Raw genomic sequence first — 16,826 nt, 5'->3', positions numbered from 1 at the left:
TTTCTTTTTCGGATTATGAAAATGTTCTCAAAATTGACTGTGGTGATGGATATACAATTCTATTAATATACTAAAAGCCACTGAACTGTACAGTTTAAATGGGCAGACTGTGTGACATGCAAATTATATCTAAAACAACTGCTACAAAACAGTAAAAAAAATCTAGAATTTTAATGCTAGCTACAGAAGATGCCCTTTAAATAAAGGCAAGTTAGCTCTTGGGCATCGTAGCTATTAAACATACTGATTTTTCTTTGTTGTTCTATTACTGATAATGTCTTCATGCCCCAATCGGACATAGCTGAATGGAGAATCTAACTAACCTGGGATCCTATCCGGTCCAGCCCTCCATCCTCAAACTGGAAGCTTTAATCTTTAGTTGATGCAATCTATAAAATGAAGGAGCAGATCTCGATTATTTTCTCAAACTCCTTCCACGCTACTCTTGTCTGTAAATCATGAGAAACCAAAATTTTACTTAAAAAAAAAAGTAACAATATACTATTCTTTACTGACGAGCCTTACAAAATCTAGGCATTACTATTAGTTCAAGTTATAATCAGTTTTTTTTTTTTTCAACGTTTTTTTTTAATTTATTTTTGGGACAGAGAGAGAGACAGAGCATGAACGGGGGAGGGGCAGAGAGAGAGGGAGACACAGAATCGGAAACAGGCTCCAGGCTCCGAGCCATCAGCCCAGAGCCTGACGCGGGGCTCGAACTCACGGACCGCGAGATCGTGACCTGGCTGAAGTCGGACGCTTAACCGACTGCGCCACCCAGGCGCCCCTAGTTATAATCAGTTTTAATCAAACCTCGGATTTAACGAGAAGGTTCTCCTACCAAGTTATGAAGTCATGACGATAAAAAACCTCAAGTTACCTGTTCTGTTGTGATTACATCTTGACCCAAACCATGAAATCTTCAAAAAAGGCCTGTGTTCTCTGTTATGCTCAGGTGCTGAATACTTTGGGATCATTTAAAGGAAGCATACCAACCAGTTTCTGCAGACGTCTGCTATCGCGCAAGACCTGGTGCTCACCTCCAGATGTCACTTCCCTTAGAAAACAAGGAGGACTTGATGACTTCCGGGGCCATCCAAGCGTAAGTGCCCGCGGCGCTCATTTTGGTAGTCCTGTGCCATTCTCTCGCTAACCCGAAGTCTGTGATCTTCAACGTTTTATTGCAGATGTTGTCATGCTCTATCTTCTCGAGCAGCAAAACTTAAAAAAAAAGAAAAAAAAAAGAATCAAAAGAATCAAAGGTGGAGTATTTTCACATTCTTCTAATTTTCTGATCCCAATGTTTCTTTGGTATTGAAGATACAACCTTCACCGCAGTCGGGAGATAAGTGAGAAATGGGCTTGTATTTTACCACCTTGCCTTACTTCCATCACCTATGTCATAACCTTTACTGGCTCGTTAGTGCCTGCAGTGACAAGTTGTTTATTTTTTTAATCCACAGGCACAACACAGCTTAGCACTCTTTATGAATGTTTCCTTTTATGAGAAAGTAAATGATTTCTAGGGGCAAGAAACATTTACTGAAGTATCACAGGATCAGAAGTCTGTGAGAGTTCCGCCCCCCCCCCAACCGCCCCCCTTAAGAAAAGAATACACTGTTTTCTTCCTAGAAGGTAGGTCCTGATCTAAAGGCAGAGCCTCTACTGAATGTTTAAAAAATTTTTTTAATGTTTTTATTTATTTTTGACACACAGCATGAGTCGGGGGGGGGGGGGATGGCAGAGAGAGAGGGAGACACAGAATTTGAAGCAGGCTCCAGGCTCCGAGCTGTCAGCACAGAGCCTGAGCCGGGTCTCAAACTCATGGACTGCGAGATCATGACCTGAGCCGAAGTCGGACGCTCAACTGACTGAGCCATCCAGGTGCCCCATCTACTGAATGTATTAAAAAACACAGCAAACAGAGGGACTGTCACCCTAAATCGTTACTAGCAAACACTATCTTATAGTAAATTTGCAAAATGCTTACAGGTTTTTAACTCCTAAAGATACTTGATGAACTGTGTTGCTTTACTGAAGCTCAAAATAGAGCAAAAAGTAAAAGCTTGAGATGAATATTATGCAGATGCTGCTTTTCCTAGCCCTCAGCCTCCTGTCAACATACAGAATGTACAGAGCAACTTCCAGGAGCTGAGGTCACTGCCAGAATCGGCCCCTGAGCTCTCGTGTAACAGTAGCTGAAACAAACATGCTTCTCAGTCTCTCCCCACCTGCACCCCGCACACCCTGCCCTTTGAAGAACCTGGGGTTCTTCTCTCCCCCTGCTTGACTTCCCTCTGCCTGTACCCATGCCGAAACGTTCCTGAGGTTTTCCATGTGACACTAATGTAGCTGCTTACCCGGTTCCTCCTTCCCATCTGCTACAAGGGGAAGAGTTTAAAGCTACTGTTTTTGCCAACTTATCTCATTCCTTAAAAACCTGCCATCTGCCTTGTAGCTCCACTGGTCTTTTTCCAAAGCAGCCCCTCCACCCCCCACCCCCCACCTTCTCCAATTCCCCTGCCACAGAATTACAATCGTCCTAACCGGCCAGGATAATGCATCTGCCAGCAGATTCACCTTCCTAAAGGGTTACAGCGTTCCCTTATTTTTAAACCTTCTGCACACAAACTCCCAATGTAGGCAGCAGCGTGGATGAATCTCAAAACCATCACGCCAAGTGAAAGCAGTTGCACGTGAAAGGTGACATACTATGATTCCATTCGTATTCTGGAAAGGGGACAGAAATCAGATCCGTGCCTGCGGAGGCTGATGGCATAGGCTTCACTGCTAAGCTCCACAAGAGAACTTTTTGGGGCCATGCCAATTCTGTATCTTGGTGGTGGGGGCGGTCGTTGTTACAGGATGATACACATTGGTCAAAACTCAGCAAACTGAACTCCTTCAGAGGGTGAGTTTTACTGTATGTAAGTTACAGGGTGGTAAACCTGCATGACACAAAAAGCAAAAAGCAAAAACCAACTCCCGTGATTCCCGATGCCTCAGAGATAATGTCCACACTCCAACATGTGGGCCACCAGAGCTCCACCTCTGCACAGCAACCTACCTTGCAGACGACATCATCTTCCTCTGTATGTGTCTCCTCCACTTACACTCCTCATCCAGCCCCCACAGTGTCCTCTTGGTGGAACCTTCCAAATACCTCCAAGCAAAAGAAAATTACTCCCCCACCCTTACTCACACGAACCTTGTGTTTCTATTACGGCCCTTATAAAACATAGGGTACTAGAAATATTTGTTTCCACCTCTGACTTCTCCACTTAGACTACTAGCTCTGAGAGAGCGAGTGTGTGAGTTAGGGAGTGAAAGAAAAGAGAGGGCGTGAGAGACAGAGAGAAAGTTGGGAGGGAGAAGAGGAAGAAGGGGACAGACACGCTCAATTCACATTCATACTCATGTTATCCACACCGCGTCTGGTCTTCTTCAAGGCAGGTGCTTCACGTTTACAGATGAACAAAACACGCACATTGTTATAGTTGCCCTTTGCAGGTGCCCTTCCCGCCTAACAGAAGTAACAACAAATAAGAGAGTCCCTAACAAGTGCTGAGTTTTCCCATACAGCTTGCACACATCCATTACTTCATTCAAGCCTCACAAAAATCCCAAGAGATGGGCCTTATCAGAGGATAATTAGTGTTGAAAAAAAAAAAAAAAAAAACAAAGCAACAGAACGAATCCATTTAAACAGTAATCAAATTTCAGAGTAAACAGGGCATGGTGGGGGGGGGGATTGTTACTCAGGTTTTACCTTGAAAACCAAAATGAAAATAATTCCATTTCATCTTTTTTTAAAAAAAGGACATTTGCGTAACATTGTTGCAACCATGTGCTAACTCTTAAAGGGATAAACGTAAAACAAGTATGTATGGAGGTCTTTTAGAATCAACTATCCAAACAACACCGAGACCAGCATAAGACATTCTTCTTTTTTGATTTGCAGAACATGATCATAAAGAGGACCATTTTCCCAAACAGTTACAAGAACAACGAACGTCTACCAAGTACCTTCTATTCGTCAGATTCATTTACGGGTATTTTAATCATAAAATCCACACCCGCAGTGCAATGGGTAGAATCTATTTATTATCCGTACTTTATAGATAAGGAGGCTGAGACACAGGTGTTGGGTAATCTGTCAGGTGGCTAAAGGAGCAGCAAAGCTCCAGCAGTCTGACCCAGGGAAACACACTCCTAACTACTAACCACATTGCTCAGATGACAGCTTTTATCAATTTTTCACAAGAGCTTCCTTTATCCTTTAGAAATCTCTCTCCATTCAGGTGACCATTCTTTTCTTTCTGATTTCCTATCAGTGGCTAATTATCAACTGATCTCGGTGGAGGCGGTCTGGCGCAGCGAGGAAGAACGTGCACACTCTAGGACCAGACTGCTTGCTTTGGATTCTGCACTTTTGTTTCTTTGCCTGTCATGGGAATGGGGGCAGAAGGTACACCATAAGGTCGCAATAAGCAAGAGATGAGAACGTCAGATGCTAAGACGACTGGAACATAGCATTTTGTAAAGATCACACACACACACACACACACACACACAGCCTTTATCAATGGGTTTGAAAATGTTTTTAGTAAGTTTTTCAAAATCACCTTCATGGACTTCAGGGAACCTCGACTCTTTTTCAAGACTTGAGATTTCACTTTGCAGTGGATTTGCATTTTATCTGCATATCATCAAATGTTTACAAAATTAAACAGTCCTAAAAGTCAAAGAGTTCATGCAAATGGAGAGAGCCAACACTAGATTTATTTTTTTTTAAGGGCTTTTATTTTTGAGAGAGAGGAGGGGGGGAGTGAGAGAGAGAGAGCGAGCAGGTGTGAGGGGGGAGGTGCGGGGCGGGGTTGGGGGGGACAGAGGATCCCAAGTGGGCTCCGCGCTGACAGCAGAGAGCCCGATGCGGGGCTCTAACTCATGAATCATGAGATCATGACCTGACGGTGAGCAGCAAGACCAAAATTCTACCATTTTCCCTACTTTTAAATTCGATGTTGTACTATATATATAGTGAAGGATGGAAGGGTGGGGGAGAGACTCCCTTCTGTTTGGAATAGCCTCTTATTCCTTCTCTCCATCTAGACTATACCTATTCTCAAGGTCCAGCTTCTGGAGGAAAACCTTCTAGAGCATCCTACAAGATAATGACCATTTCATCTTTCCAATCATCCATTATCCACATATCATGTTCTTCTGTCCATTATCTTTTCACCTGAGACCTATGGCCCTAACTTACGTGCAAAGCTACTTAATCCTAGGAAATGAATTTTATAGATTTCCCTTGTATCCCCCAATGTCACCTAACAAAGTACCCTCTACAATGAATGCTCAATGGACTAGCTGATATTAATGATAATTATCACCAGTGCTAATACGAAGACAATTGCCTACCATTTACAGAGCCTCTCCTATGTAGAGTCAGTTCATCTCTACACTATTCTAGGGAGTGGGAGTCATTATCCCGAGTGTACAGTCTAGAAATGTTATCCAAGAGCACGCGCCTACAACACAGAGCCAGATCTCAGGTTCTGTCTGTGGGCTACTTCCCCAGTCTTCGGCAAAAGCTTCTACTGAGAAAGCTACCGGTTGTAAGAAGGGGGCAAAACAACCAGAAATTTCATTTTGTAGACTGCTTTAGAGATGGGTTTTTTAATTTTCCTTCCTCCCACATCAGCTTAGGGTATATTTACTTCTCACTCTTTATTCCCCACGAATATCAAGAAAAATAAATATCGGATCCCTTAAAACCCTAAATACTTCAACCACAGAAACAAACCAAAAACCCAAGTTAGTTACTTTATCAGCAGTATTTCATTTTTCTGCTTCTAATGCCACTAATTTCACTTTTAAACAATGGTTATTCTTAGCACCAAAAAGACCCCAAATTAATAATCAAAATGGCTTGCAGTCCTATAAAACATTGGCTTCTAAGACATTTTCACACACGTCTTCACTTTTACAAACATCCACATTGGAAGGCACAAGGGAGCACTGATGAAAACGGGCATAAAGATGATTGTACCTTCCCAGACCCCAGGAAGCCTTGGCAACCCTTGAGAATAACTGAAAACAGAACAGTGAGAACCAAAAACAAAATATTTAGGGGCCACTGGGTGGCTCAGTCAGTTAAGCTTCCAACTTCCACTCAGGTCATGATCTCGTGGTTCGTGGGTTCGAGCCCCCTGTCGGGCTCTGTGCTGACAGCTCGGAGCCTGGAGCCTGCTTCGGATTCTCTGTCTCCCTCTCTCTCTGCCCCTCCCCGACTTGTGCTCTGTCTGTCTCTCTCTCTCAAAATTAAATAAAATGTCAAAAAAATTAAGAATTTAAAACTGATTGCATTCTAAGTAAATGTCAGGGCTGAATGTGCCCTGAGCAGCCTCTGTAGTGAAGGTTTGAGGGCACCTCCCCCCACCCGGCCTCCAGTCCAAAGTCTCCATGGGAGCTAAGTGCCTCCACACTCTGAACAGAAAACAAGTTAAAATAACATTCTGAATGTCAAACGTTTAGACTTCCATGAAAGGCCCATTGTTCTGGATTCTGTTTCAGAGGTGTGCAGCAGAATTCCTGAAATTCCTTATCTTTTGGGCAAAGTGACCGAAACCAAAAATAGCCAGTGTCCCGACAGGTGGACTCGGGCACCTGGCCAGGTATCAGCCTAAGGCCTCAAGGCCGGCGGCCAGCTTCCGCTTCCTGCCATGCCCCGGGAAGGGTCTGGAGCACACCAGCCAGCCACCAGAAGAATGTACGGACCAGGCGAATACATTTTGGCCCCAGAAATGGCAAATTCTTGTTAGTAACCTAGCGACGAGCGTTTGAGCCCCCTTTTGTGAGACTTGAGTGAAGATTTTTGACCCTTGTTAGCCCTGTTCGTGAACAATCAGCCTTTACAACCTTGTACTTAGTCTACTTATTCGACCACGAGGCACTTGATTTTTTCCGGCTCCTTTGAAGTTTCACATTGCTATTTTCGGAATTATCGCATATAATGTATATTTTTTAAAAAGCAATTACACTGTATCCATTCTGTTCTCTCACCACTTATGGGATTGCTGTGTCCAAATTCCATTTGAGCCAAATGGGGTAGTCTCAATTAATCTTTAACTAGAAATGTAGAATCAAAACAAAAGTCCTAAGAAAGAGAACAGGTTGACAAAATCAAAGCGTGAAAGAATATAGCATTAATACACATTGCTTCTGTCAGCCTAGGGAAGGTGACTGCGAATTTCAAGTCCGAAACCAACCGTCTATGAGGGATTAAGTGATGACTTTCTAAGCTTACCAAGTAGGACCACATCTGCACACATTTCTTTCCATCTATTCCCCCACTGGCACCTTGTCGCCTCCCCCAACACACACACCACTCGGCCACTCCTAGATCTGCGGAGGCAAATCTAAAATCTCCCCCTGGCCTTCAAGCCCCCTCTGGACCTCATCTGAAATGACCTTTCCAGTTCTTCTGGTGCCCTCTAAAATGAACCCCGCATCCTAACAATTCTGGGCACTGGTGCCCACCTCTGGAAAACACAGCACAGCACCCTAGCACCTGCTGTACGGAATGCCCTCCCCTCCATAAAAACCACATGGGGCAGGCACCCCACTTTTTCATAAGCATCAGGGCACCAGCACTGCCTTCCACTGGGAGACCACTTCCAAGTCTATAACCCTTTTGGAATCTCCAATTCCCTTCTCTAAAAAAAAAGAAAGAAAAAAAAAAAAGCACAAGTCCCTCACTCTCCTGCTCAGATCGCACAGGAGTCAGTAAATAACGGCCTTTGGGTTCTTCCTGCAAGACCTCAGCTAGAAGTTTCTACTTTCTAGTGCCGCTCTCGTTACACTTAAGGTCTTCTCGTACTTGTCCCTCTCCTCTCTCTGATGATATTATAAGTGACTGGAGGGTAGAATTTACAGCTGGTTCACCTTATTTATTTATTTATTTATTTATTTATTTATTTATTTACTTACTTACTTATGCTGCACACACAGCAACTGGCATTTTTATATGCTCGGTAGGTATTTGTTAAATGAACGGCTACCTAGTGTAAGGGGGGAAAATGAATGTGAGGGAGATGAACTGTTACAAGCTTTCTCACGTGAGGTCAGCTGCTACCGCAGAAAACCAAGTCAACCTCCACACTCCTGGAACAGTATTAGGAAAGGAAGACTGTTCTACAGAGAATTACAACAGGACGGTTATTTGAATTCCTATCCGTCTGCAGCATTTGACACGGTTGATCGTCCTCCTCTGAAACGTGTTCTTCGCTGACCTCCGGCGCATCCCCCGCTCCCTGGGGCTCCCTTTCTTTGCCAGCCGCTCCTTTTTCTGGTTCCTGCTCATCTCCCCGATCTCTAATTACTGCAGACCTCCAGGACTAGGGTCTTGGATCTGTGGTCCTTCTATCTACTCACTCCCCAGATAATTTCAGCCCACCTCAGGGCTTTAAATACCATTTCCATGCGGATGACTCCCAAGTATTTACCTCTGCCCTGGTTTCCCTTCCATCTGTTCTCAAAGCTGCAGCCAGTGAGGTCCTGTTACAAGGTGAGTCAGATCCCAGTTCTCAGTGAGAAACCCTCCAGGGTCATAGTAAAGTCAAAGGTCTTGGGAGACCTACACGACCCTGTCTCCACCCCCTCACGACCTACTGTTCTGCTCCAGTCCTCTCCTGCCACACTGGCCTCCTGCTTTAGGGATTTTGCAGGCTCTGTTCCCTCTGTGAGAGTATTCTTTTCCAGATGGCCCGTTTCCTCACTTTTTCAGGTTTTCCCGATAACCCACCTTTTCTGGAAGGCCTTCCTTACCCATCCAACCTAAAACTTCAACCTCTCACCTCAACAGATTCACCCTCTTCAAACTGAGGTTTATCAACTCTCCAGCATGCTACATCCTTTATGATTTATTATTTAACATCTGCGTTGTTTTACTGGAATGGAAGTTCCAGGAGTGGAGGAATGCGTTCCTGCTTTGCTCACTACTGAACAGCAAGAGCCTCTCGGAAAGTTCCTGGCATAGAGTCCACAATCAATAAATAACTGCTGCATAAAAGAGTGCATTAGCTTACTGAATACAAGATGGACTTCTATAAAGAAGATGCAGATGTGGTCAGCGAAAATAGAGTTTCTCATTGCTCTGGCGCCCAATCCAAAAGCCACCGTACAGCCCCTTTCCTGGACACATACGATACTCAGTTTGAATGAGAAAACTTCCTACATTTCATCGTGTGAAAATCGAGCTCAGTATTTGTGTCACCTTGGTCTTTTCACAAAGTAGGTGACAAAGCAAACGGAGGGAGGAATTCTTCCGCCATATGCTACACTGACATATTAGTGAACAGAAAGTCACATATCTCATACTATTGGATTCAACGTTTGCAGAAAAGCTGAAACCCAATGCGCTCCTTCAAATCACCTTACGCCAGGAAGAACTCAAACATTCCTACGTGCGGTCAAGACTCTCCCCCAGATGGCACGTGATTTGGTCTTTGGCCAATAGCTCAGAGAACTGGACTAGGAATGAAACCCGGTGGTGAAACGGTTACAATAGCAACACAGTTCTTCGTGCCTCCTCCTTGACCCTCAACTTATCAACCCAAGTTGCAAGCAGAGCTGCCACAGCACCCAGATGGCAGCACCTGTACAGAGAACAAAGCTCCAGACTGTGTCCTCCTGCCGCTGGCTCGTCCCAATCAAGCAAATTAGCCAAATCAAAAAGACCCTCCCCCCAACCAAGATGAATAAATACATGACTACACGATACTATGCACCGCAGAATGACTAATAATGATGTTAAGGTTGTAGAAAACTTTTAGGCATCAAGGAGTTCACGCACAGCAACTTTGGGAAGTATTTAAAGCACTCAAAGTATTTCTAAGTAACATACAAAAACGAGTCTCCTGGCCAGCTTACACTTACACTGTGTCTTACAGCTTACTTCCTCAACGCTTTGACACATGCCAGGAGTCAGCAAACTACACCCCATGGGCCAAGTCCAGCCCATGTAGACAGCCCAATGTCTACTTTGTAAATAAAGTTTTATTGGAACACAGCCACACTCATTTGTTTACATACTGTCTGTGGATGCTTTCAGCTACAACAGCAGAGTTGACCAACTGCAACAGAGACCTTAAATATTTACTGTCTGGGGCTTCACAGGAAAAGGGTGCCGACCCCAGGAGTACACTATCTCGCTTTATCCTCACATCACCCTATTCAGGAAGTCAGTGCCCGTGAGCCCACAGTTGGTGAGCTGTGGAGTCAGGGTGCAGACCTCCGACACCACAGGGACACTATTTGTCACCCAACGTCAAAGGCCAAATGCTTAAAGATATTCCTTTCCCCAGAGACACAAGCCCAGAAGAAGCCACCCAGACTCTCACCCGGTGTCCTCTATGACCAACCATCCAATTTCATCAGACAGTGAACTGGATTTGAGATGCAGTGTGTATTCATGGAAGAATTTATAGATCAACCCAGAAAACCACCAAGAAGGAACCCACAAATCTGGCCCTTTGAACAATTCCCGAACTTGGTGCCGCATTGAAATCATCCGGAAGCCTTTTAAAAAACATATTGCTGCATCGAAAGCCCAGATTGATTAATGAATGGACAGAGTTAAATTTGTGTTAAAGCAAGTTAGTAAAACATTAATGGCAGGAGAGTGTATAAGTGCTCGCTTAAAGTTCCTTCAATTGCGTATTTCAAGATGTTTGAAATAAAATGGTAGAAGAAAATTCATTGCTTGTTGCCGACTACGGTCAACTAAATCAGAACATCCAAAAACGAGACCAGGGATTTTACTTTTTAAAAGCTCACGAGGAGCTTCCGATACCACATTTGGCGTACGAACAGCTGCTCCAGAGTGCCATTCGTTACCAACAGAACCAATCGTCTGGCCTAGAGGGTCTCAAAGTATGGCCCAGGGGTCCCTGGGCATCCTCACGGTGGCAAGAGATTGCAGAAGCCACAAAGTGGCTTCCAAAGCGTAAAACAATGCCGCTCTCTCCTTTCTCAGTTTGTCTTGGAAAATAAGAGGTCCCTCCCCCGCATTAAAAATGCTTTATTAAAATGTAATGGGTCTGCTATTCTTCTATTATTAAATATTTTTTTAAAATTTAATGTTTATTTTTGAGAGACAGAGAGACAGAACACAAGCAGGGGAGAGGGAGAGGGAGAGGCAGAGGCAGAGGGAGACCCAGAATCCAAAGCAGGCTGCAGGCTCCGAGCTGTCAGCACAGAGCCCAACACGGGACCCGAACTCGCGAGCCATGAGATCATGACCTGAGCTGGAGCTGGACACCTAACTGACTGAGCCACCCAAGCGCCCCTATTATTAAATATTTTTAAGTTTATCATTTCAGGTTTCTAACTTGGTAAATATCAGTAGCTATAACCCACGTAAACAACAGCTCTTTGGGGTCCTGATGATAAACATTTGAGAACTGTTCATCCAGGCAGTAGATGGAGAAGATAAATGCTCAAGTTCTGGGATCAGAGGCTCTGGATTCAACAAGGGACCTTGACAAAGGCAAGTCAACCCTGGCTTCAGTTTCTTCATCTGTAAAATGGGGACAGTCAAAAGGTTGCTGTGAGGCATAAATGAGAATCAGGTTTGGGCAGTGCCAGTACTTTGGATGCATTAGATAAGTGTGAGCCATCGTTCCTATTACGGCCATTGCTTAGGTGGTTTTTTTGTTTTGTTTTTTTTTAACGTTTATTCATTTTTGACAGAGAGAGAGAGAGAGAGAGAGAGAGAGAGAGAGAGAGAGAGAGAGAGAGAGAATCAGCGGGGGAGGGGCAGAGAGACAGGGAGACACAGAATCTGAAGCAGGCTCTAGGCTCTGAGCTATCAGCACAGAGCCCGACGTGGGGCTCAAACTCACAAACTCTGAGATCACGACTTGAGCTGAAGTCAGACGCCTAACCGACTGAGCCACTGAGATGCCCCAGGGCCATTGCTTAGTTAAAGCACTTGAGATGAAGCAGCATTTGAGAGAGATGATTTAAAAAAATTTTTTAACATTTATTCATTTTTGAGAGACAGAGCATAAGTGGGAGAAGGGCAGAGAGGAAGGAAGACACAGAATCTGAAGCAGGCTCCAGGCTGCAGCACAGAGCCTGATGTGGGGCTCGAACCCACGGATCAGGAGATCATGACCTGAGCTGAAGTCAGACGCTTAACTGACTAAGCCACCCAGGCGCCCCAAGAGAGATGAATTTAAAAAAAAAATTTTTTTAACATTTATTCATTTTTGAGAGACAGAGAGAGACAGAGCACGAGTGGGGGAGGAGCAGAGAGACAGAGGGAGACGCAGAATCTGAAGCAGGCTCCAGGCTCTGAGCTGTTAGCACAGTCTCACTGACCGCGAGATCATGACTTGAGCTGAAGTCAGACACCCAAATGACTGAGCCACCCAGGCACCCCAAGATGAATTTTTAAAAATAACTAAATTCATACTGATTGGAGGTCAACTGTAAAAATCTGCTTCAGGCTCCCAAATAAAACCAGCACAGTTCTGCCAGCCTGTGTAGGAACCCTTGCTCTGCCCCCTGACATTCCTTACTGAGGTGTTTCACCTTTTGGGAGCTCCTCAAGGCTGGGGAGGGTTTGGGGACAGTCACTGACACTTGGAATGAAAATCATCAGCCTGGCATGGTAAATCTGGTCACTATTTCCTAACTCTAGTGAATCAGAGACAGAAAATGCTCTCAACTAACTCACCAAATAAACAGTGATTATAAAAACCAGGCTCCAGTCATAAATGATAAACAATTTACGTCAAACCAGTGTCTAAGTATTTTAATTTTTACTGCCCTGCTGATAAGCTAGGATAGGACAGTCATAAAGCAAATTATCCCAGGCTCGTGTTTCTTTTTTCCGTACAAATGTTAATCTTTCAGCCGACCAGACCACGTTCTTCCTGAAAACCTTTAATGGCTGCCTCTTGTTAGTCTGAACATGTTAGTATGGCGTTCAAGGCCCTCACTCACTGCTGGCCACGTGCTGAATGCCTGTTTCCTTCCCACGAAACTCCTTGACTGCCCTTCATTCTAGCTACACCTGACTACCCTGGGTTCCCTAAAAATGTCCTTTGTTTTCATGCCAGTTTTTCCACAAACGCCTTTGATGAGTAAAAGAAACATCAAACAGATTTCCTCTCCAGGACTCTGTCTGCATCCAAGAGAGGAATTCAGCAGACCGTATCAGAAATCTAGAAATTCAGGCTCAATGAGGTTATACAACTTGCCCAAGGTCACACAGCTCCTAAATGACAACACTGATAATCGAACCCAGGTCTGACAGAGGTGGAAGGCAATGCTCCCGCCAGTAGCTACGCTGTCCTGGAGAAGTTCAACCCTTGAGTGCAAACAGGGCTTTCAGACACCTTCTGAAATGGATGGAGTGGTCTTCCCTTCTCTTCTTTCCTTCACTAGGCTTTGATCCACTTGACAACGACTACAAGCATGATCTGATCAGATGCATAGAGTGGAGTCAGCCTGCATGATCCAGAACCAAATACTTGACACCACCCCCCCCCCAACCCTAACAGCTATAAAAAAATGAGTGCTGGCCTAGTTATTTTTTTTATTAAAAAAAAAATTTTTTTTAACGTTTATTCATTTTTGAGAGACAAAGAAAGACAGCATGAGCGGGGAAGGGGCAGAGAGAGGGAGACACAGAATCCAAAAACAGGCTCCAGGCTCGTTGCTGACAGCACAGAGCCCGACATGGGGCTCGAACTCACGAATTGTGAGATCATGACGTGAGCCGGAGTCGGATGCTCAACCAACTGAGCCACCCAGGTGCCCCATGGCCTAGTTATTTTTAATATGCAAGTCTGAAAATGGTAGGGGAAGATGTGGGGACCCTTCATCATTGCTATTCTTCTAAAAATATATCCTTTACCTGTTTTTTTTTTTGTTTGTTTCAGAATGAGATTAGCCCTTGCCACCATTGGGGTATCTGTACTCATCTTCCTGCGCCCCTTGGAGTAGAAGGAGGCTGTGGCATGAAGCTACACGTCTGGAATAAAAGAACAGACAAGAGAAGGAAGAAGATGCGTGTCTTTTAACTGATAATAGCGTAATTAATAGCTCCTCCAAATCACTCTGATGAGCTATTTAAGCACCTTATCTGGAGATGACAGTTCCTATAATTTTCTCAAATAGTTCCTTTATTTACACTGTACTAATAAGAAAAACTAAAAAAAAAAAAAGAAAGAAAAGAAAAAAATTCCTTTTGTAGTTTGTTTTAGGGAGAGCTCTAAACTGCACTTGGTAATAAATCTAAGTATGCCCACTTATTGATTGTAAATGCCACTGTAGATAATATATGTAATAATGATTCCCCAGAAGGCTAAAAAAAAAAAAAAAATCAGGATAAAAAAAATCGCTGAAATGAAAAGTATAAAAGCAAGTAGCTACCAAAATTTGTGGCTCAGTTTCTCACGAGATATTTGTTTTCTGCTAAGAGCACCACCACCACAACTCGGTAAGCAGTATTAAAAAACGAACCGACAGACATAAATTATGCCACATAATCTTGTCTTCAATCCTGAATCACGCCAGAATAAACAAAACACAGACTCAATCCTAATAATTCAAGCAATCCTCAGTAATTCGCGTACTGTACTAGTTTGTCTCCACTCCTCCTTGGTAACTTCCCTGAAAACGACTTCCATTGGGTGAAACCAATGCCTTCTTTGGCAGGAGCAACCTCCACAGCCTCCGCGTGGGCCAATTTCAAGTCCATTCTCCACAGCAGCGAGAGTCATCCTGTAAACACACCATCGGATCCCACCACTCCTCTGCACAGAATGCTTCCAGGCTCCAGACAGTCAGCACTCAGAGCGGAACCCCCCCCCCCCCCCCGCCATGGGTCACGGCCGCAAGCCCCACCATGCCTACCCCTGCTCGACCCTCGGCCTCAGCCTCCCGGTCTTCCCCCCTCTCCCTGGGAAGGGAGGCTCAGGGCTGCTTCAATGTCCCTTTGCCTGGATCTTTGCTTGACTCATGCTTCCTCCTCACCCACGTCTCTGTGTCACTCCTCAGAGTGGCTTCCCTGGACCACCTGAGTGACACCCTCCCCCTCCGCCCCATCACTGCCTGCTATCACCATGCTTAATCCTCTTGACCGTACCCACTCACATTTGCCACTGCATGGCTACCGTCTTTCTTTCTTGCTAGGCTGCGTCCTGTGCCAGCAGGGATATTGTCATCGGGTTTGCCACTGTGTCCCTAGGGCCCAGCAGTGACTGCGGAAGGGGAGGGGGAGGGCTCAAGGTTTACTGAATAAACGCTCAATGATTTTTCTCCCTTCTCTGCATGGGTGGAAAACTGGCCAAGTTCATAGGAACCTCATGTTGCCTCATACTGTTCTCTAGTTGTTGCATACAGACTTGGCAAGGCATTTTCCACACGCTTTGCACCCCAGGAGTGACAGGGCCTAGCATGTTTTAACACCATAAATGATGCTTAAAACGTGCTAAATTTGGCTCAACTTTCAATCTTTGGCTGTTAGAAAAGGAACAAAGTAGTTGATTCCAACACAACACAGCTACGATTTCAACACAAACTCCACCTCAAATATATGATAAAACTTAAAAAGACCAATGAGAAAAGAGGAAAGAAAAAATACCAAACAAAAGCCATATCTTCCTATGACAAATTTAAACATTTGTTTTAAACAATAATTTCAACTAACTTGGTTCCAGGTAGTTTTACACTGGCTCTTTGTAGGCTCCAGAATGAAGATAAAATTCAATATTGATTTTTAAAACCTCGTTTACATTATCATTAACTCACTACCACCATTAGCAAATAACCAATAAATTCAAACAAAACACACAGTAATAGAATTTCACGTTTGAGAACACTCAAACGTCTGAACAAGAAGTTATGGCTTCAGGGGTGCCTGGGTGGCTCAGTCAGTTAAACTCTTGGTTTTGGCTCAAGTCATGATCTCGTGATTTGTGAGTTCGAGCCCCGCACTGGGCTCCATGCTGATAGTGCAGAGCCTGCTTGGGATTCTCTCTCTCTCTCTCTCTCTCTCTCTCTCTCTCTCTCTCTCTCTCTCTTCCCCTACCCTGCTTGTGCTCATGCTCTCTCTTTCTCTTTCAAAGTAAATAAACTTAAAAAAAAAAAAAAAAGTTATGGCTTCACAGATCACAAGAGAATTCCCAAAGTATCTGCATTTATTCATTGAATAAATAAGACCAGAAAGTGAGGATAAGGCAATGTGCTAGGCACTGTGATTTGCACATTTTGGGACCTATTAAAAATATCCACATTATAGTAATTTAAAAACTATAGCAATGGTCCTACTGTAACAAGTACTTGGCTAGGCTAACGACCAAGCCAATCACATCTTTTTCAAAGTACAACAATTTAAAGCAAAGACAGCCTTGCCTGACAGTTACAGAAATTAAAATGCTCCAGGAAGTTTGGCAATTTATTCTGAGAGTGAAAACGCTTTCAAAAACTAAGTTGCAGCATCTAACCACGTCCAAATGACACATCCACTCCTGTGCAGGAGTCTATGTGCCGCTGTTCAAGTTTCCTGCTGTCATTAAAAACCACTTAACCATGTTATTATTCCAGGGTCATGTTATTTCTTTTTACTACTGAATAGTATTAGCTCTATGAAAGATTTTAATTCATATAAAAACATGGATTATTCTCCCCATCTATGCTTTGACAAATACTAGCAAATGTACTCTACCTTTATGAACAGATTCATGAAGACCTCAAGCATTATCACCATCCAACAAGACAAGACAAACTAAGCATAATGCAAAGTAATA

General features: G+C 44.0%; 1 protein-coding gene across 2 annotated transcripts in view; it reads right to left on the bottom strand.

The window, feature by feature from the left end:
• Positions 1–16,826, bottom strand: part of MAP3K21 (mitogen-activated protein kinase kinase kinase 21) — a 60,212-nt gene that overhangs the window by 40,533 nt on the left and 2,853 nt on the right. For both annotated transcript variants that reach the window (XM_058696166.1, XM_058696168.1), the window contains exon 2: positions 1,041–1,221. In XM_058696166.1, coding sequence (XP_058552149.1) covers positions 1,041–1,221 — 181 coding nt within the window. The remainder of the gene's footprint in view (positions 1–1,040; positions 1,222–16,826) is intronic.

This window comes from Neofelis nebulosa, chromosome 13, assembly GCF_028018385.1.
Source record: "Neofelis nebulosa isolate mNeoNeb1 chromosome 13, mNeoNeb1.pri, whole genome shotgun sequence".
Taxonomy (NCBI): Eukaryota; Metazoa; Chordata; class Mammalia; order Carnivora; family Felidae; genus Neofelis; species Neofelis nebulosa.
This window is presented reverse-complemented; position numbering and strand designations above follow the sequence as displayed.